General features: G+C 37.2%; 1 protein-coding gene across 4 annotated transcripts in view; it reads left to right on the top strand.

The window, feature by feature from the left end:
* LOC106876376 (signal peptide peptidase-like 2A) overlaps nt 1–22,857 on the top strand; it is a 58,832-nt gene that overhangs the window by 26,701 nt on the left and 9,274 nt on the right. For 2 of the 4 annotated variants that reach the window (XM_089363130.1, XM_089363131.1), the window contains 8 exons: nt 629–725; nt 1,912–2,025; nt 3,327–3,408; nt 4,642–4,716; nt 5,501–5,560; nt 8,993–9,067; nt 21,665–21,764; nt 22,683–22,760. In XM_089363130.1, coding sequence (XP_089219256.1) covers nt 629–725; nt 1,912–2,025; nt 3,327–3,408; nt 4,642–4,716; nt 5,501–5,560; nt 8,993–9,067; nt 21,665–21,764; nt 22,683–22,760 — 681 coding nt within the window. The remainder of the gene's footprint in view (nt 1–628; nt 726–1,911; nt 2,026–3,326; nt 3,409–4,641; nt 4,717–5,500; nt 5,561–8,992; nt 9,068–21,664; nt 21,765–22,682; nt 22,761–22,857) is intronic. The other 2 variants (XM_089363132.1, XM_089363134.1) reach the window with 1 other exon arrangement.

Raw genomic sequence — 22,857 nt, 5'->3', positions numbered from 1 at the left:
TTCTCTGAAAAGACGGCAGATTTCAGGACTTCTGCCAGGCCAAGCAGCTAGAGATTTGCTCACTGTCTTACTGTTGCAATACAGCTTATAAACACACATGCACACACACATGCATACTCTCTCTCTCTCCTTCTCTCCCTCTCTCTCCCCCCTCTCTCTCACCAGACACGTCTCTCTCAGTTTGGATTCATTTTGAAGAATTGCCGAGACATTTGGTAACTGATTTTGATATGGGACCCTGTATTGGAATGGCGACCCTCTCCAAACTCACAGGAGAAAGTTAATTTTACACTATAACTTAACAAACCACATGTTGATTTCTCAGTACATCTATTTGCTTTGAAGAGTTGCCCGCCTCTGACACCTACTTAGTCAGCTAGATAGACCGGGCCATTTTTAGAATTAATTGCCATGACATGAACCAACTGAATCTCTACTAGTAGCTTTATCTCTTCTTATCCACTCGGCCATCCATGCTCTCAACTACCCTGTTTGTCTCCTGGAGACAAATTGTTTGCTACAGAGGCCAATATCTTCTTCAACTAACCTCTACATATTTTCTCAATTTCCATGGCCAAAGTATTTTTCGTACAAAAATCTTGCTCAATTTTTGATTATTTCATTTCAGTCTATGTTGTGATTGTTATATTCATGGTTGCCGCTTCCATTGCATTCTACTCATGTTTTAAACCTTTCTGGAACTATATAATTCCAGGAAAACAACGGTAAGACTTTCAATTTTTACCTTCAGTTATTGTTGTCCTAGAGATTCCCTTCCCAGATCATCAAGACCTATGATCATAGGGATTTAAGTCATTAGTGTGTGATTTTGTAAGGCAATTCGGCTGTTATTTCTAGTTGATTGAACTATCATCTAGAGCAGGGATACTCAACTATTTTTTTTATCCATGGTCCCCTTTGATTACCATTTTATTCTGGTGGACCCCATAGCCATTCTATGTTTAAAAACTATTTTTATAGGTACTTCTTTCAAAATTCCTATTTTGTTTTTCACACATTAATTTGTTACTCGTTGAACTATGTAAAACATTAGAGAAAGAAGCCTAGCTGTTTTTTGCAATAAATAGCAATACATACATCTGAAGCAAAATTTCTTCAGGGGCCCTTAGAATACTGTTGTGGATCCCCAATTTACTATCTTGTTGCATGGGCCCCAAAATCTCAGGGGTCATATGGACCCCAGTTGAGAACCACTGACTTAGAGGCTCCCTCATTAATGGTTGTGGTACTTAGACCCAGCTTTAGCTGCTGTTTCTTGCAGATAAATGTTCCCTCAGTAGCTTCAGAGGCACCCTCAGTGCCTCATTAGGCTAAATGTAATGTTATTGTTTAGCTCCAATTCAACCCTGATCAAGCAAAACTATGATCAAAACCAAGACCGTCCCACTTTTATATATATTCAGGATTATATTATTCAGTATGTTTGTTTGTTTTTTATATTACAACACCGTTTGAGGGTGACTTAAATCTGCTATTTCTAGCAGGTCCTGCAACGCTATAAAAGCTTTCTCACTGTACTAGCGCTATAGCATGATGCAAAAGAATAAGACAAGTAGATGTAATAAATAGGCTGACGAGAGGTAGATACTATACAACAGGAAAGTTTAGAAGAGCATAGACCAGTGTAGTAGCAGTGAAAGAAGCAGGGAGTGACCATAGTTTGTTGGTGGAACATATTGATAAATAAAAGCTTGCTTAACAGAATGGAGGTGTTTCTTTCTCCCTCTCCATTTCAATATTTGGCCTGTATGTAGTCTTAACCCTATCCCAAATGAGCTGTAGGATGTAATTGTCCCCTTGTACAAGGTCTGCAAAGATTTTACTTAACCCTTCTTATATCCCTCTTCCACTTTTAACAACTGTTTTTGAGAAATATCTCCTTGCTTTCAGATTAAAGTTTAATATATGTTCCTGTTGTAAAGCAGATATTATGTATAAAGAAATTGTGTTACTGATGTTGGGTTTTGCAGCTGGTATCACATGGCTAGTCCTCAGACATAAACCGTAAGTATTCTTTTACCAGTTTCTTCAATCTAGGGCCATCAAATTTGCAACTAACTGAGTTAGTGTTGAACATAGATGTGCCATGTGGAAGAAAGATATGTTGCTTCCTCGCCATCAAATCCGCAACTGATTCAGCTATTTGTAAAAGGCGCATATACTGCTGGGCAGAAGTTGCCACATGTATCCTTCTGCAGCCAGCTCTAATTGGATGAAGTGGCCATAACATGACTGTGCTATGCCACCATGACAAAAAGCTCTTTTCTGTCTCTCTATATATTATAATTCCATTCTCATCTTCGATGTTTCTTATAAATATTGCATCATTGCAAGTACTTGACTGGTACTTTATTGAGTTGACAATCCAACAAGACATATATCTTGTATTCAAAGACCAGCTGAATAGTGAAGAATTCGGAGTTTTTTTACTACAAATAATGGGGTAGATTAAAGAGATGCTAAGTGTTCATTGGTTTGGGAAATAAATTATTTTATGCCCATACCTCCATCCTTGTATAGCCTCTATATCCTCCTCTTCCTCCTCACAGCATGCATCAGTTCTTTTTTAAACCAAGGGACCTTTCAGTTTCTATACCTTCCTACTACATTCTCTTGTGTTTTGGGGTGCATCTAACTTATAATCTGATGTCACCAATCACTGATTGTAGTAAACAAGCATTATCTTCATCAGTTTACCCATCCATTAAGCATGCATCATTTTTGTTATTGTCATGGCTAAGTGGTGAAAAATAAGAAAGAACAAATATATTGCACACTATAACCAAAATAGCCCTATAACACAAATTCAAATTTGCATAATTCATATTCGTTTAACGTCTGCCTTCCATGCTAGCATGGGTTGGACGATTTGACTGAGGAATGGCGAACCAGAAGACTGCACCAGGCTCCAATCTGATTTGGCAGTTTCTACAGCTGGATGCTCTTCCTAATGCCAGCCACTCTGAGAGTGTAGTGGGCGTTTTTACGTGCCACCGACATGAGGGCCAGTCAAGCGGTACTGGCAACGGCCACGCTCAAATGATGTTTTTCACGTGCCACCTGCACAGGAGTCAGTCAATTGTTTTGTTCACATGTCACCGGCACAAGTGCCAGTAAGGCGAAATAAGAAAGAAAAAAATATATTGCACACCATTGCCAAAATAGCCCCATAACACAGAAATTCGAATTTGCATAATTCATATTAGGGCGTAAAGGAAAAAAGAAAAAGGGATATCTCTTTGATGATTACTAACTTCTCTATTGTTTAAACCAATGATGTATTAAACTAATAATCATTATTTCAGATATTCCTGGATCTTGCAAGATATTCTAGGAGTGTTGTTTTGTATCAATGTCTTGAAAAACCTTCGAATTCCCAGCTTAAAGGTGAGAAAATTATTTTATTTTTGGATTAGAAATATGGGGTGGGGGAATCCCCTAAGTAGCCAGCAGAGTAAGGAAGGGTTACAGAAAATTTAGGGAGTGTTGCAGAAGGCAGACTGAAACATGTAAGATGTGTGATGCTACATGGTGGTATAAATATTGAATGTAGAAGATTAATGACCCATGATTGCAGTATTTCAGTTGAAGCAACACTGTGTTCTCTCACTTGAGCTCTGACTTGTTATCATCTATCTTTTGTTTTAGTCATTGAACTGCAGCCATGCTGGGGCACTACCTCAAAGAGCTTAGTTGAGCAAATGAATCCCAGTACTTATTTTTCTAAGTCTGGTATAAATTCTATCCATCTCTTTTGCCAAACTGCTAGGTTACAAAGACATAAGCAAACCAACCACAGTTATTGATTGCTGGGAGACTCGTACTCTTTCTTTCTCTCTCTCTCTCTCCATCTCTCTCTCTCTCATTCTATCTCTCTCTCTCTATTGGCTCTCTCCATCTCTCACTCTCTCCATCTCTCTCTTTCTCTCTCTCTCTCTCTCTCCATCTCTCTCTCTCTATCTCTCCATCTCTCTCTCTCTCTCTCTCTCTCTCTCTCTCATTATCCTCTTCATTTAATGTCTGTTTTCCATGCTGGCAATGAGCTTCCACACAGTTTTCATCTATTAAATTCACTCACCAGCTATTGGCTGGCCTGAAGGCTGTAATAGAAGACACTTGCCTAAGGTGTCAAACAGTGGGACTGAACTCAAAACCATTCAGTTTCAAAGTGAGCTTCTTACCCATACAACCATGTCTGCACTTACATATGTATATATTGGTTTCAAATTTTGGCACAAGGCCAGCAATTTTGGAGGAGGCAGGTAAGTCGATGACATTGACCCCAGTAATCAACTGGTACTTATTTTATCGACCCTGAAAAGATGAAAGCATTTTGCCCAGCATGCTAATGACTTTGCCAGATTGCCACCTTATATGTAAATATTCTCTTTTACTTGTTTCAGTCATCTGACTGCGGCCATGCTGGAGCACCGCCTTAAATGTATATATATATGTATATATTATCATTTGAATTTGATGGATTGTCACTGTAACAGCAGCAATTAAAATCCAATGAATTTTAAAGAACTTCATAAAAGCTACCAGATATACTTCTTGATACCAAGATTGTAAAATATTTATGAAGAATTCACCATTTCTTACCTTTTCTTTTCATCACAGGCTGGCACCCTACTTCTAGGAATGTTCTTCCTTTATGATATATTCTTTGTGTTTTTGACACCACTGTTTACCCAGGTGAGTTTTATCTTTATTCTTATATATATATATATATAATAATAATAATAATAATAATAATATTAGGGACAAAATCCAAAATTTCAGGTAAAAACTCAATTAAAATCAATTTATAAAAAATTAAAATTAAATTGAGCTTTACAGATTAAAATATCGATGAGTTCATGAAATTTGGTTCTTTTCCCTAAAACTATATATATATATATATATATTTGTCTTCTCTACATCTTACTCTGTTTTCTCTTTCTTCTTGGTTTCTTCATCTGCTGTCCAATTCTTCTTGATTCTTCTGCCTGCCTCCCATTTGTCTTCTGTCTCTTCCTTCTGCCTGCTCTTCCTCCTTCTGCTTCTGTCTGCCTCCCCCTTTCACTTCTGTTTGCTTCTCCTGCCACCCCTTCTGTTTGCTCTCCTCTTGCCTCCCCCTTTCACTTCTGTTCCTTCTGCTTCTGTCTCCCCCTTCTGCTTCTGCCTGTCTTCTTTCTGCCTCCCCCTTCTGCTTCTGTCTGCTCCTCCTCCTGCTTCTACCTGTCTTCTTTCTGCCTCCCCCTTCTGCTTCTGTCTCCTCCTCCTTTTACTTCTATCTGCTTCTTTTTGTCTCCTCCTCCTCCTCCTCCTCCTTTTGCTTCTATCTGCTTCTTTTTCTGTCTCCTCTTCCTTTTTCATTTTCTTCTTGTAGTAAGGGAGTGAGCCCCATTATATCTAATCTATTACATTATATATTGTAACCCATTGTTATGACATGGTAGCTCTACATTTCATTGTTTCTTTTTTCCCATCGTTCTAGAATGGTGAAAGTGTAATGGTGGACGTAGCAACAGGCAAAAGTGGCCATAATTCAGAATCAGTAAGTACAAGACGCTACACTTTCAAGGATTTTTTTTTTGTAGCTGTTTCTTTTCTACATTTATTTTCAGGCAACTCAGTTTTTGTTTTCAGAGAACTTTCTATTGATTTGTAAATATTCCATTCCAGGCAAGAATTTTAATTAAATTCTAAGACGACTGCTATTTCTAAATTACACATGAAAGTATCAGTATAAGGTTTTTATAGCTGGGTTTCTAAAAGCATGATAAAGAGTTCAAATTCTCACTACAACCACTGTGTTGTTCTTTGGCCAGACATATAGTTGTTTTTGTGTTTGCCTGACTGATATAAAACTGGTTCTACTTGCTAGCTCACAGGTGAGTGGTTAGCAATAGAGACGTTCCCTTCAACTGTAAAAACTGTTGTTCCAAACACATCATTCCATCTACTCTAGAATAGAATAATGGAACAAGTATGTTGGTATAATGGATTATTGGATATATAACTAACAGTTATGAAATGAAGGATATTTTGCACAATTTTTAAATACCGAATTATCCCTGATTGAACAAAGGTGTTCCAGTCATGACCATCCTGTCCTATTGTGCATTTCATTACCTAAAACTACATTATGTCCTTCCTTTTTCAAACAGTAGGGTGTGATCTGAGGAAGACTTGGCTGCTATTTTGAGAAGGGTAAGCTATTATGTAGATTCCTTTCCAGTGGCTCAGTGGATGTAAAATAGGTTTTTTTTGGGGGTTTTTTATTTTTTTATTTTTAAATGTCTAAAATATAAGGTGACTCATCATCCTTTCTACTAAAGACACGAGACCTAAAATTTTGGGGACGGGGCTTAGTCAATTACATCTACCCCAGTATTTCACTGGCACTTAATTTATTGACCCCGAAAGGACGAAAGGCAAAGTTGACCTCAGTAGAACTTGAACTCAGAATGTAGTGACAGGCGAAATACTACTAAGCATTTCGTCCGGTGTGCTAATGATTCTGCCAGCTCACCGCCTTAACCATCATGATAATAAGGCAAAATTTATTAAGACTGTTAACCTTACCTTCTCAGATCATAACTTCTCGTGGTAATGGTCGTGGCGGCAGTGGTGGTGGTGAATAAGAAGTGTCAAAAACTTCATTTCTCTTCACCCCTCCCCCCATCCCAAGGTCTACTTACGGAGAAGCGATACAAAAAGATGACAGTGATGAATCAACAGAAGACATGTAAATGCCAAGTTAATTTAAAGAGGTTTATCGCTTTTACATTTCAAACTATCTATAAACATATAGCACAAATACATAGTGACGATCCTGTCTATTTTCTCTTTCTTCTCTCTCTCTCTCTCTCTCTCTCTCTCTCTCTCTCTCTCTCTCTCTATCTCTCTCTCTCTTTTGTACCATCCCCCTCTCTGTCTTTTTTCTTGTACCACCCCTCTTTGCTGCCTTTTCTCCCTCTCTCTCCTTTTTTGTACCACCCTCTCTCACTTTGCCTACTTTCTCCTTTTTGTACCACCTTTCTCTCTATCTCTCTTTTTGCCTCCTCTCTCCTCTTTTGTACCACCCTCTCTCACTTTGCCTACTTTCTCCTTTTTGTACCACCTTTCTCTCTCTCTCTTTTCCTCCTTTCTCCTCTCTCCTCTTTTGTACCACCCTCTCTCTCTCTCCCCCTCTCTCCTTTAGTTGGATTCTCTTTCACTTTATTTTAACTTATTTACCTCTTGTCATTTCTTTGTTTTCCATTCTGTTTCCCAGAACTGTGGAATCACTGCATATCAGTACTTTATTCATCTGTCCTTTCATGGGGCCCTCAAAACTCCTCCGTGTGTGTGTGGTGGGTTTAAGTAACAAGTGATTAAGATCCAGCTTGGATGCAAGTAATATTTCTCACAACTGCTATTGCTCTTAAGAGTATTTTGTATCATCTTTGGGTATCTACTAATACCTTGGAAGATTGGGCTATTGAGCATTAAATAACCTCATCATTATCATTACATTCATCACCAATTCCAACTAGAACTAACCTCTTGAAAATTAAATGTTTTTGCCTTGGGGCACCTACTTAAGGCTAGGTGGACTGGGCTGTAGGACAGTTAAACAACATGGTTATGGACACAAGTTGATGATTCTGGGCCTGAATATTTGATGATTTTATACAATACTCAAATATGTTCTACATTAGATTATTTGCTTTTTTTTAAAAATATTTATTCGCATTATATTTGCCTTTTTCAGCAATATACTTCTTTTCTCACACAAGTTATGTTTTTCTTCAACACATGCCATACTTTCCTTTTCCACACACACACACACACACTAAACATGCCTTCTTCAATGCACCTCATACAAGCTTTCAGTGATAATCTAACTACAGTAATCTATTATGGCATATGGATTATACTTTTTCAGGCTTTTCTCCTCATCTTTACAATTTGATATATCCTTTGATATTTACACCCTACATTTCAATCAGTTTGTTCTCCAGTCATAAGTGTCTTATCCCTAGATAGATGGTATTGTGCAAGACTTGAACTAAAAACATTTACAGTGGAACCATGGTTTAGAAATTTAATTCATTCCTGAAGGCCATTTGTCATCTGAAATGTTTAGAAATCAAAACAAATTTTCCCATAGGAAATTCAAGAGAAACCACAGCAAATTCAAGCAGGAATGTGTACTGAGTGGAAACTAGACTACAACTGATACTCTCTTGCTGGTATGCCCACTTACCACCAACTATTGTGTATTCATTACTCAAGACACTGTTCGTCACAACAAGACATTTTATTCAAAAAATCGTTTGTAAACCAAGGTTCCACTATATTTCTGAAGACAAGATTTATCATCTGAAAGCTTAAAAGTAAAAGACCCCCTTTGGTCATGAATGACCATAGGATTGCATCCAGAAAGTTCCCCTTCAAGATACAAGTCGAGGCAAGGTTGCTTATGAAAGACCAGCAGTCACCCATGCATACCAGCCTCCCCTCTCCACACCACTGATGTTATCCAAGGCAAAGGCAAAGGCTGATACAGCTTGGCACCAGTGACATCGCAACTCATTTCTACAGCTGAGTGAACTGGAGCAACATGAAATAATGTGTCTTGCTCAAGAACACAACACTCCTCCCAGTCTGGGTATCAAACTCACTACCTCATGATTGTAAGCCCAACATCCTAACTACTGAGCTACTAATAACAGCTCATTTCTCAGATATTTACACATTTAACTCTGCAAGTTTTCATTTCCCTTTGAAAAAGACCAATGGCAGTCTCTCTTTTTTTCTCTCTCTCTCTCTCTCCAAAATATACCATCTTCTGCATTTCTCTGTTTAAAAAAAAAAAATATTTTTGAGATGTATAGAGACAAGCAACAGAGAATTACCTGCAAGTTCTGCACTTACTCGTATACGTGAATGTTTGTCTCAAAAATAAACCCGCTGTGATTTTTATTTCTGTTTTTGTTAGGATGCCAGTAACAGTATGCCTCGGTCCTTAAATGTACCAGACAATAAAAAAGATGTAAGCTCAACTAGGGAAGTTGTAAGTATTTCTTGCACCCAGTAACCTTGGTTCTTGTGTTCCTTCATGTAGGTTGCATTAATTTAATAGGATTTTTCACACATACAACCCTGCACAGCTTCTTTCAAATTTCTTTTCTCTAACATTCTTATCTAATGTGGTGCATTGGCAGAACCATTTGGGCATCAAACAAAAACACCTGCAGTATTTAGTTATGACACTATGTTCTGAATTCAAAGCCTGACTAGATCAACTTTCATCCTTCTGCAGTTGAGAAAAGTAAGTACCAGGCACATAATGAGGTTGATTTTGATATTCTTATAAGGCATTCTGGATGGAAATGGAATTGTAACACTGTGGAACAGAATAAAAAATTTTTTTTTTTTTTTTTGGTCTTTGGTCAGTAAGTGTTATTTCCAATTTGCTTCTATCTAGAAATCAAAGAAAATGACTACCATTCCCTTCAAACTTTGCTTTTGTGACCTGGATATCAATGTTTTGAAACTGACCTATTTCCCATTACATTTCAGACAGATTCAGGGCTGAGTTGCTGAAGCAAAAATATTGCTATAGCAAATATTCGGCTCAATACCACAGATTTGCTTATCAGTTGCTTGATCTTAATCACTTGAGCATGTCCTTTAGTGGCTGACAATATGTGCATCTTTGATCATGAGCAGTAGTAGTGGGGGAGCATCATAGTCATGTGTTGAGAGGAATTATTGGGGGTTTGAATAAATGTAACAAAAGCAAAGTTTGAAGGAAATATTAGCCATATTTCATCCTTTCTAGGGGTAAAGGAATAAGAAATAATAGTTGCTACCTAAGGATAAAAATCATGTTACACAGTGTAATATAAACCTCCCTCCAATTTTGTCCCCTAATACACAAAACTGTAAATCATCCTTCTAGGATTGATAAGATAAAATTCCAGTCAAGTATTGGGGTCAATTTCATCAACTAACCCCTCCATCACCTGAATCCTTCGATAGAAATCCACTATATATTTCTCCTTTCCCAGCTAGAGCAGCCATGTATCTCCTTTACACTCCCTTTATCATACTTTGGCTCCCTCAACACCTGGCACAAAGCCACTTGCCTCAACACGGCACCCCAACTCAGTTGAAGGTTCTTGTCTTGCAAGTTACTTGGTGGCATCCTTAGTACTGGTGCCACAAAAAAAAAAAAGTGCACCTAGTACACTCTGTAATGTGATTGGCATTAGAATGGGCATCCAGCCATAGAAAACATGGCACATTGGAGTTCAGCACAGTTCTCTAGTTTGCTAGATCCTGTTGAACCAGCCAGCCTATGACCCACATCAGTATCCAGTCCTTGTTGCAGCATGTTGGCTGATGTGCCTCAGTGATCCTGTGTATCATGTCATTGGAGCACCAGCTCCTGGTAGAGCCTACTGGACGGGTCAAAAGTTAAGGGTATCCAACTGTAAAAACCATACTAAAACAGACCTCGCCAGTGCTAGTTCCATGTAAAATGCACTCGGTCCATTCTGTAAGGTGGTTGGTGTTAGGAAGGCCATAGAAGCCATGTCAAAACAGGCAGTGAAACCTGGTGCAGTCTTCTGGCTTTGCCAACTCCTCTCAAACTGTCCAACCCATGCCGGCATGGAAAATGGACGTTAAATGATGTACCCTTTTACTCTTTCATTAGTTTCAATCATTAAATTGTAGCCATGCTAGGATACCATCTTCAAGGGTTTCAGTTGTTAATATCGACCCCTTCTTTCATTAACTTATTTTATTAACCTCACATGGGTGAACAGCAAAGTTGACCATTAACCTAAGTTTAAAGAACCATAACTAAATCCTATCAGGTATTTTTGTTTAATGTTTTAACCAGTTCTGCCATCCTTTCGCCATAGATAGATAGTTGATAGACTAATATAGACGAGTGTATAAATGAAAGTGCACTCAACATGTGATGAAGAGTTTTAATATTGGTATTAGCTTAACTTGAAAATGCATTACTTGAAATTTCACTGATGTAAAATACCCCTGATGTTTTGTAAGCTCACTTCTGAAGTAACGCATTCTGTCTGAATGATCAAGAATTAGAGGTGGTGGTGGTGGTGGTGGGGGGTCACATCTATGAAAAATAAAGTAATGCTTCTCAGAGTGTAGCTGATTCCCATCCTAGGTCACCTGAGGAAATGTACGTGTTTTAGGCTATTTAGTTCCCAGTACACTTACACTCCTACCTCCCCTTCAAACTACCCATTTCTGGCCTTTCTGCTGTCATTGCTCCTTTTCCTAATCCCTTCTTTGGTCTACAAACCTTAGGTTACTGAGTACTCCAGTTTTGGTGCCACAAGAAAACATCTCACTTTATTCTGTAAAGTGGTTGGTGATAGAAAGGGCATCCAACTGTGGAATTTATAGCCAAGTGGACTGGAGCAACATGAAATGAAGTGTTTTGCTCAAAAACATAATGTACAGCTGATCATGAGTGCAACTACTTAACCACTAGGCCATACACACTCACATTATATAATGTGTCCCCTTTTTGCATGCTGGCATGCATTGGACAGAGCTTCTTCAAGCAGTATTCTGCGGAAGAACGCCCTTCCTGACACCAACATTTGTCAGTTTAAGTACTTTGATTCAAGAGTTTTCATGGGTTAAGTCACTGAAACACACACACCCACAGACATATGCATGCATACAGCCCTCTGTACAGTTTCTGCCTATTAAATTTTTCCTACAAGTCATAGGTAGAAGTCACTTGCTCAAGGTGCCTTGCATTGGGATTGTACCTAAAATTACACAACTGCAAAGCAAACTTTTTAACCACACAGCCAATGTATATATTTTCTCACATACATACACACATAACAAGGCTTTGGTCAACCTGAAGCTAGATGATATGCTTGCCCAATGTTGTGCTTCGGCACCAAATTTAGGACAATGTGATTGTCAAATGAACTCCTTAATCACAGTCATACCTGTTACCCAAGAAATGAGTTGAAATTGTGTTAGTCAACTCTACCCTACATTACTCTTACGCAAATAGTTTGTGCCAAATCCATTTCTGAGGTGGTGAATTGGCAGAGCTGTTAGATCATCAGACAGAATGCTTTGCAGTATTTGTTCTTATTCTATGTGCTCTGAGTTCAAATCCTGCTGAGGTCAATATTGCTTCTCAATCCTTTTGGAATTAAGAATAAGTACCAGTCCAAGGTGCAACATTGGCTGAGCTGTAAGAACATTGGATCAACTGCCTCGTATTATTTATTCCAGCTCTTTGCATTCTGAGCTCAATCCAACCATGACCTACCAAGGTGGTAGACATAACCCATCACCCAGTTTAACACTACCACTTGACACCTTCAGCATTTTAGCAGAGTGCCCTGTCCAACACCCAGGCCAGCTTTTATCTGGTTTGAAGTTACTTTTGTCCTTTCCTCCCTCCAGTCTCAGTGACCATATAATGGGGCCTAGGTACTGACGTCTCCCACTGGCTAAAAGAAAAAAAAAATTGTTAAATAAAATCCTAATTTATTTTTGCATGTGCTTTTTGTTTCGTTAACAATTAATGTGGAACAATGTCTGTGATATTTAACCACAAAGTGATAGTTCTTTTGTTGTTGTTGTTGTTCTTTTTTTAATACTTCTAGAGCAAAATAGACTGTAGTGCCTTTTACGAACTGAGCTAACAAAATAGGAGCCACCCTTTATTTCATGGTTAGTTGACTGATTGATTACTTGATAAGAAAGGACGTTGTGAATTCCAGCTTCATCACTTTCCATTGTCGTTAGTTGTATTGTCTGCAAAGAAAACATCAAGGAACATTGTTTGACTTGTCTCATTCTGTATGGAGGACAAATAGACTGCATTCTTAGAATGTGGTTGTGTTGTTAGGAGTTAAAAAGGCCGTTGTAAATTCAAACTTTACTACCTCAACAGTTACTGAGTTAGAAGCTTTTAAGGTACTTTATACCGGTTTCTTTATGATTTTCTCTCTCTCTCTCTCTCACATACACACATAAACAATCACAGGTAGAATAGATTTATCATCTTCATCATTTTACATCCACTTTCCCTGGTGTCATAAATTGGATAGATTATCACAGTCCAAATCATATCTCATTTAGAGAACCACATCTCACTCCTACAAGAAATGAAAATATGCAGCGGTTTTTGTGGGTTTTTTCATTTTCTTTTTTTTTTTAATGAAAATAAGGGTTCTTGTGAACATGCAGATTCATCACAATTTTTTTTTAAAGATATACATACTTGGTTTTTTTTTTTGTTTGTTTTTTTTTTTTCTGTTACAATGTACACACTATTGGGCTTGCTTTGTTTGCTTAAATCCACTGAAAGCTTTGCTGGGTAAACATGCCCTCATTTGAATGACTGCTGCTGGGTGATCAGACTCTTAGCTGAACACACTATTTTGTGAATGTTTTGTTCGGTGAAGGTTTCTTTTGATGAACATGTTCGGTTAAAGTGAACATTTTGTTATCCAGTGAACAAACTCCTTTAAGTAAACAAAGCTTTGGATAAGAGATACTTTTTATTATTAACTGGCCAGAAGAAACAGTGTGACTCCCATAATCTTTACAAACCTTCCTAAGTCTGGTGATTAATGCTTAATTTTTTTTTATATAAACTGAGAAATCTGGATGTCAATACATGTGTGTGTGCAGGCATTGCTGTGAGGTTTTGGGTTCAGTCCCACTGCTTGGCACCTTCACTGTCTTTGTGTCTTCTACTATAACCTACCAAAACCTTATAAATGGATTTGGTAGATAGAAACTGAAAGGTTATTGTGTGTGTGTGTGTGTGTGTAGGTGCAGGCATGGCACTATAGTTAAGAAGCTAGCGTCTCAAGCATGTGCTCTTGGTTTCAGTCCCACTGTGTGGCACCTTGGGCGAGTGTCTTCTACTATAGCCCCAGAAACTGAAAGCAGCCCATCGTATATGTATGTTTATTATATATGTGTGTGCATCTTTTGTCTTGACATCATGTACATGAGCATCACATGATGTTCGTTTACTGTTTTTCCCTGATAAAATATTACCTTACTTGGAAACGGGCGAGGGTTGGCAACAGGAAAGGTATCCAGCTATAGAACAATATCTGCATCAGCAAATTCTGCTGGCTCATGCAATCCTGGAAAAAGGGACATTAAAATGATGATGGAGTGTGTGTGTGTGTGTGGGAGCATGCAGCTTGCTTAGTTTTGCAAAGGTGGCAGTGATGTTGTCATTTCTCCTATCAACAAATCACCCATTTACTTTGTGCCTTCGAAGCCAGGTGAAATAAGAAATCCTTTCTTCGAAAAACAAGTATAGGTTAAAAACAGGAAGAGCATCCAGCTGTAAATCAATGCCGCAGTAACTGACTCAGTGGTTCTCAATCTTTTTTTTCGTACCTATGGACCCCTTAGATTTCTGTTTTACTCAGGTGGACACCCCGCCCCATAGCCATCTGATGTTTTAAAAAATCCTATTTTATAATTAACTATTATTAGGTATTTGCTTAAAATGATTGAAATATTTTGTGTATTGTAGAAGTATAACCAACCCCAGTTGAAAACCACTGATCTAACCCATGTAAGCATATAACAAAAAAAAAAAACAACATAATCAAAAACTTACATGTATATAACTGAAAAAATTTGGAGTCGAATATAACTAATGTGTGTATATATATGTAGTGAAACTACCTATCGCCATTAGATACAAAACTGCTATCGTGTGGTACACGGAACAGATCTCAAAGAGAAACTGAACCGAGACAAATTTGCCGCTGAATTAATGCTACTTTTATAGTTGATAATAGGCTCACCAGACAACAGAAAAATACTCTATCACGTGACCTTATTAGGGGCTGTGATTGGTCAGTTTGCGTTCTGGCGGGAACGGTTCGAAGAAGTTGCCGATTCGAATAATGATCAGTCACGTGATGACAAGGTTGATGTTTTCCGTTACGCCCGTGCTTGTTTATATTTAAATGAGAAGAATGGCGATAGGTAGTTTCACTATATATATATATATATATATATATATATCATCGTTTAACGTCTGTCTTCCAGGCTAGCATGGGTGGAACAGTGCCACAAGAGCTGGCCAGGCCGAAGCCTGCACCAGACTTCTGTGTCTGTTTTGGCAGGATTTTTACAGCTGGATGCCCTTCCTAACACCAATTTATTTATTTATATCTGCTTATATAGTGACTGAAAATTGTCTGCATTTACTAGCGTCTGAATAATTTCCTTTTAATGGGTTATGTCTTTATAATCCTTCATTTGCATATCTTCATATTTGAATAACCAGGATTATTCTGTTAATGATTGCACTGAGCAATAATTTTTTCTTTCTTTTTTTCTTCTTTCTAATCCTAACAATGCTTTCCATTTAACAACAAGGAACAGGTAAGTGATATTAACTCCTCTTTGTCTTTCTATTCACTGCAAAATTATAAAAGTTTCTGTCCTGCACTTTGGTATGTCTTCAAGTGTTTAAAAATTAAATTATAGCAACAATAACATTAAGTGGCTCTAGTTCTGTTGCTTTCTGTTGATCTGCTGATATTTTGGCATGCAGTGAAGGCTACTTTTATCGGTGTCATCGTTCAGAGCTGAAGATTTCTTTTGTCCATTAAACAAAACAAATATTTGTCTCAGCGTTTGAGGGAATCATCAGTTTCTGCTTTTTTCTGTCTGTCTGTCTGTCTTTTTTTATTTTTGCGATTGTACAAAAACCCACTAGAAATTGGCTTTTATCCCATTCAAACCAGCTGAAACCTACTACCATACTGTTTCAGGTAATTGGTCTATTGCTCTTAAACGAAAAAGAGGCAAAATAAAAAAAATCACAATCTCACAGTTAGTTATGCCATTCCCACACACATCTTTATTATTTTCATCTTCTCACTAGCATGACTGCAGCCTCATGGCTGAAGCACACACAAGAATAAAAATAACATGCCTGGCACTCAGGGTGTTTGTTATGAATGCTTTCTGTGTCATTATCTCTTCTCTAATTCAGCTTTTAATTTTTCTAATCTGCTGGCTTAACATATATAACATTATATAGACAAACAGTTACTATATTGTTTTTTTTTGTTTTTTTAAATAAAACCTATCCTGCAGCTGCATTGAGTTAAATCAAGCTGATTGGTTAAAAATATGATCCTCACTAGGTGAACCTTGAAAGTTATATATTTTTATCTAAAATAAATAAGTGATTATGATTAATGATGGGGGAATATATTACAATAAACACTATGGCAACACTGGTTGACTTGCAGCATGCTAAAAGTTATTGTTTCCTACTTTATCAATTCAATTCAGGACCCTTTTGCAAATAACATGTCATATGTCTATATTGTACTATTAATTAAACCCCTGTTTTTAAACAGACGTCCAGCATCTCACCTTTGAATGTCTTGTAATTCTGAACTTTTTATCACAACTAGCTTTGGTAGAAGCTGGTTCTATTATTATCAAAATTATCTGGAATTTCATTGATTTAAAAATGTTTTTATTTTTGAAATGTTTATGTATTCTTCTCCTGCCTCTGCAGATTTATTTCTTCATTTGCTAAACAGTAACTATTTTACAGCAGTTCATATATGTATGTGTATAGACGTATATGTGTTATTTTTTTTAAATGGTCTTGTTTTATTTAACTAAATCAATTACTTTTGTATGTCTATTTTAATAATATTACTGTTTTTTTTCTAGGCTAATCCAACAATTTTTCTGTATTTTAAATCCCTGCAACTTTTTTCCTTCTTTGTGAGAGGTCTAACATGTTTGTCAGCTTCACAGTACTTCATACATATGTGTTTGTGCATATAAATGGAAGGAAAAGTACTCAGTACATAGGAGTTTCTTTATAGGTATAGCTGAATCTGTGTGCCAGTGAGTGTCTGAGGGACCTTATTAAAACAAAACCTGACAAGTCAACAGCGAGATGTTAAAACAAGCACAACATTTCATCTTGCTTTCTCTTTCCATCAAACAAAATCGGTCTGACTCTTCACTTGAACATTATAGTTTTTATCAAATTCAACATGTTGCACCTATAATGAAGTTTATATATATATATATATATATATATATATATATATATATATATTTGGTCAATCAAAATCTATCCCTCATTTCTCAGTAATGGTTCAATCTTCAAGTTTCCTTCTGTTTTTCTTCCCCCGACCCATTTTCTCCTCAAATAAATGTTTTGGAAATTAATTTAACACTTTTTCTTAGATATCTATTTAACCCTTTCAGTCATAGATGAAAAAGTACAACTATTTTAAAATTTTATTTTTTATTTATATTAAAATACAAGGTAAATTAACACATATTGAGTAAACTTCCAAAGAATTCAATATGCTTAATTTTTGACATGGATAAATAATTTTGCTAACACTAGGTAAAAATAATACTAATTTACTTACAACCTGCAGCCATCCTCTATGACTTGTATGCAAACACTGAGTCAGAATCACGTGGTCTTGGTTATATATGTGTTTTAGAGGTGTCCAATGAATTGGTAACTGTGACTCAATTATAATTTACACTGAAAAATTGTCCAATACATTGGACAAAGTGACTGAAAGGGTTAATGATTTTTAGTGACCTTGTTTTGTATAGTAATTTTTATCATGGAACTATAAAGTAATATCTGTCTCTCAAGATTGAATACCTGCCTTTTTGAGTCCAATTCTTCACTATGGTTAATGATGTATTTTATCTTCCTGATCAAATCTGTTTCTATGATCCACCGTTTTTTTTTTGTTTTGATTTTTTAGTTTTGTAGTTTTATTACATCATGCAAGAAAAAACAACAGTACCTTGGTCTTTCTCTGATATGCCTTACCTTCTTAAATTGCTGAAATCAGTGTTATTGGTGTGTTTTAACTTGGACTTGAGAATTGGGACAGGAGTGATGCAGGACTTGAGGAAGAATGATCAGATAATGTATATAGTGGAACACAATAGGCTGGAGGGAGAGAAAGTAAGACACTATTTGCTAGTTCAGAGGAGTTAAAATTGTTGTAGTAGTGGTAACAGAGACAGAAGGAGGGGCCACAGCATATTGCTGAGTTAATGATTGCAGCATGCTAATGAATACATGTTTGCTAGGCAGTTTTGGGATTGCGCCTTTATTCATGTCAGGGATCGATCTGTTGCATCCCAGATATATGCAATTTCCAATTGTTGGGAATTGCACTTGTCCCTTGTCAGCACTTTATCAACACCTTTTTTTTATTTATTTTTTTTTATTATTATTTTTTTTTTTTTATTTTTTTTTTTTATATATTTGTCTAGATCTGATGGTGAAGTCTATTTTCTGAAACGGTTTTAGTTAAGATTGGGGTTACTAACTGCATCAACTTTGAAAAGAAAATTTTCAAAATAAGTTTGGAATTTGACATAATGATTTATATTGTGTTGTTGCTGGAATCCCCTGGTTATGTTGATGTTGCTATCACTTTTTTCCCTTTTTTTTAAGTCTGGTATTTATTCTATCAGTCTCTTTTGCCAAACCACTAAATTACAGGGATGTAAACAAACCAAAACTTCTTGTCAAGTGGTGCTAGGACACACACACACATACACAATGGGCTTCCACACAGTTTCTATCTACCAAAATTCACTCACAAGGCACTGGTCATCCTGGGAGCTATAGTAGAAGACGCTTACCCAAGGTGCCATATAGTGGGACTGAACCCAAAACCACATGGTTGCATTAGCAAACTTCTTAACCACACAGCCATTACCTGTGCCTCTAAGAGTTTACTCCCACCCCACCTGCCAAAGAAAATGTCTAAACAGTTATATATCAGAGGTTCACCAAACAATCACAAATCTAGTGGCACAATGCTGATCTTGGTTAAAGATCAATTGTTTTCGGATGCAAATAATGACACTTACTGGAATTAATAAGTTAGTAACAGTTTTAGGTTTGCATGAATTGAATTGGAAATGAAAACAGGTGTTGTTGCTGTGTTAGGAGATGAAGATGAAATAAGGATGGTTGATTTAGTTAAAGCTTGTTATTTGCTATGGAGCTCTTCCTCATTACTCTTCCATGAAGGCTTGATCTTTTTTTTTAATCATCATAATCCTCATTATTATTAGTCTCTTTGTTTGTCCAGTAAGCTCTTAGACCACTACTATGGACTGCCAAAGATTCTCACTCCATCTTTCTGCTGCTTCATTCCCTTCTGAGAAGAGATTGTCCATATTGATCTATTTGTTTGGTGCTATCTTTTTCCTGTCACTGTCTTCATCTTCATCTCCTTGCTTGCTTAGTTGTTTTCAGAAAACTATGTAGTCCCTGTCTCTCTTTGTCTCTTATACTACTATTACAACTGATCTTCTTCCTCTGTATACCATTTCTATCCAGATCCAACTTCTCTCATTACTCTCAACACCCTCTGCCTCTCCCACTAACTTTGTATTGTATTATTGTGTTGTACACATTGCGACTCCTCATTACTCCTCTTCCTCCTGAGTTGATGGTGGGAGGTACAAAGAATATGGGACCTGCCCCTCTTCCTTAGGATGAAATAATTAAGCGAAAACAAAAGATAGCCTCTCTTACCTGTTAATGCAATGTTTCTAAAACGCAGAAACATAATCATCATCATCATTGTTTAACGTCTGCTTTCCATGCTAGCATGGGTTGGACGATTTGACTGAGGACTGGTGAAACCGGATGGCAACACCAGCCTCCAATCTGATTTGGCAGAGTTTCTACAGCTGGATGCCCTTCCTAATGCCAACCACTCAGAGAGTATAGCCAACCACTCATCTGTTCAAAACACATTGAGGCTATGATTAGACCTTATTAATTAGCTTTGTAGTTGTTCTTTATTTCCTAACAGTTGGAGAGGCTGATAAAAAACTAATCTCCTTAAAACCACTTCTCAGTTATGGATTAATCAGTAACCTGAGGATCTCTTATGTAGATGATGGAGGTGGAGTGCATCAATTCTAAGAAGCCCCTACCACATCAGTATAATAACTCTTTCCATAACTTCAACACATCAGCCTTTCTGTGGATATTTGACTAAGTAGTTCATTTCCTAACCACAAGTTCAGTTCCTCTGCTTGACACCTTAAGGAAGTGTCTTCTTCTGTAGACCTGGTCCGGCCAAAGCTTTGTGAATAGATTTGGTAGATGAAATCTGAAAAGAGTCTGTGTGTCCATGTGATGGCTGTAACCATTTCTAGGCTTTTGTAGAAACATGTCCAACCAAGGGGAATTAGGTGCGGAAACCTTTCTTGGAAATAGGTGAGGGTTGTCAACCGGAAGAGCATCCAGCTTGAGGAAATCTGCCTCAATGAATTCCATTTGATACATGCGAGCATGGAAAAGGGGATATTAAAACAATAATGGTAGTGATGATGGCCTCCATCGAATGTTCTCACTGCATTTTGTTATATAACATGCATGTTCAGAGAAAGATATGTATCTGTTTCACACTCTTCGGAATACTATTGCAAGCATCTCGGCCCAAAACCAAAAGCATAGAACATCGCAAACACCTTGGTCCAAATTCAAAAGCTTTGAGGAAGTCAGTCAGTCAAGATGGGGGGGGGGGGGGTGTAGACAGTTGTCCAAGTTCTCAACCACTAATGTCATTCTCTTGTAGAAGAATCCACTGAAGTCAAAGAAGAAAATGACAAAACTGAAGATAATCTGAACTAGGGGTTCTCAACCATTTTTTAATTCATGGACCCCTTTGATTACTATTTTATTCTAGTGGACCCCCATAGCCATTCAATGTTTAAAAAGTAGTCTTATAGAAACTTTTTCCAAAATTCCAATTTTGTTTCTCACACATTAACTTGTGTAGGTTGAACTATGTAAAATGTTAGAAACAAAAAACAAACCTAGCTGTTTCTTGCAATACATATCAATACATATATCTAAAGTGAAATTTTGATATATGTTGCATGGACTCCAATTGAGAACTACTGATCTAAATAAAACATGCAAAAGAAAAAAATAAAATGAAGTGTTCTTTACTACTTCTTATTTGTCTTGCGTCAACCCCAGTTTTGATTTTGTTTTGATTTTTGTTCTGTATTGGTAATGTGGTGAGGGAGTTGGAATTCATTATATTTTTCTTTATTCCAGATAACAAACTTTTGGATATATTTCGTTTTCCCTTCTATTTAATTTCAATTTTTACTTTACAACTTAAATGTCATGCAATTTTGTCAATACACAGATCAAGTCACTAGAGAGTATACATACACATATGTATACACACATATATTGCATACTTTTATTATTAATTTACTGGTTTTCATCACTGGGCTGTGGCCACGTTGGTGGATACCACCTTGTATAGTTTATTTACATCAATCCGAGTACTAATCTTTTATTCACCGGAAATTATTTTATCAGTCCCAGAACAATATAAGAGAAAGTGAACCTGAGTGAGATTTGAACTTGGAATATATATATATATATATATATATATATATATATTGGAGCCTGGTGTTGCCATCCGGTTTCACCAGTCCTCAGTCAAATCGTCCAACCCATGCTAGCATGGAAAGCGGACGTTAAACGATGATGATGATGATCAGTGAAGCTAATCCTTTTTGTTTTTCTTATTTTCAGCTCCCTCTAGTTTTCCGAGTGCCTCCTTTGTTTCCGTCTCATCCCTCAGTGTGTTTTGTACAGGAGTCGCTTCTGGGCTTTGGCGACGTCATATTACCAGGTATGGGTTGCCTCTCTCTCTCTCTCTCTCTCTCTATAAGAGGAATTATTCCTATATTCGATACAAATGTCCCACACTCCTCTTCAACTCGAGACCGGATTGCTTTCCTATCCAAGTTTGAACTTGTCAGGTGACTTCTAAAGAGGAAAATGCAAGCAGTGGTGGTTGGAGGAATTCCAGGAGAGTATAGTCGCACATTCTCCTGGAAAGGTTACTCAACTAATTGGCATGCAGTCACTTTCTGACAAGCTCCAGCCTTTGGCCCACAAAGGTACTGTGTCTACTCTCAGTTATTTTCCAATTGCTACGAGGGTCTCTGCTTCTCAAAGCTGGCTGGCCCCATGCCAGCTCCACTGAAGCACTCAACTGACTCATCTCTCCTCCTTTCATCATCCACATTGTAGCCAACCCTGCCACCACAGGCCCACACTAACCGATATACTCAACCTTTTCTCCTCAGAATGTCAGCCCTCTTGAATTCCCACTCCCTTGCATCTTTCTTACCTGCAGTCATCAACTTGCCTCAGTTCATGCAAAACATTAACAGCATCAGTCTTGCCAGACTCGGAGATTATGGTCACTACCCCTCTCTCCAAGACCTCGCTAAAAGACATTGTTTGTTTATAACTCTGTTTGCCTTGATTGAGTAAATCTGTGATTGACAGCATTCTTGCCATGATAACCCTGTCCTTTTTGGGTATCATTTAAAAAAAACAAAAAAAAAAAACTGCAGAGTATATTTGAGACAATTTGACTGCTGTTTCTAGCAAGTCAAATCATTATTAATAGTTCCCTAATTGTCTCACAAAGAGTTAAACTGTGAGTTAGAAATCGTTGTTTGAAGATGTAATACAACATAAATGTTAGACCTTGTTTTGATGTAGAAAGTATTTTATATCGATGCTGTTCTCGTTACAGGTGTACTGGTTGTCTACAGTCATATTTTTGATATCTACGTCCGAGCAAAGAAACTCTATCTCATTATTTCTATTTGTGGTAAGCATTGATAACTTTCTTTTCATTGAAACTGAATTTTAATTAGTTTGGTGGCTAATTAGTGGTGATGTTGCTTGGCTGCAAGTCACCCACCCCT

Source organism: Octopus bimaculoides, chromosome 14, assembly GCF_046866305.1.
Source record: "Octopus bimaculoides isolate indiv1 chromosome 14, ASM4686630v1, whole genome shotgun sequence".
Lineage (NCBI taxonomy): Eukaryota > Metazoa > Mollusca > Cephalopoda > Octopoda > Octopodidae > Octopus > Octopus bimaculoides.
Note: the sequence above shows the minus strand (reverse complement) of the source record. Positions and strands in the feature narration are given on the sequence as shown.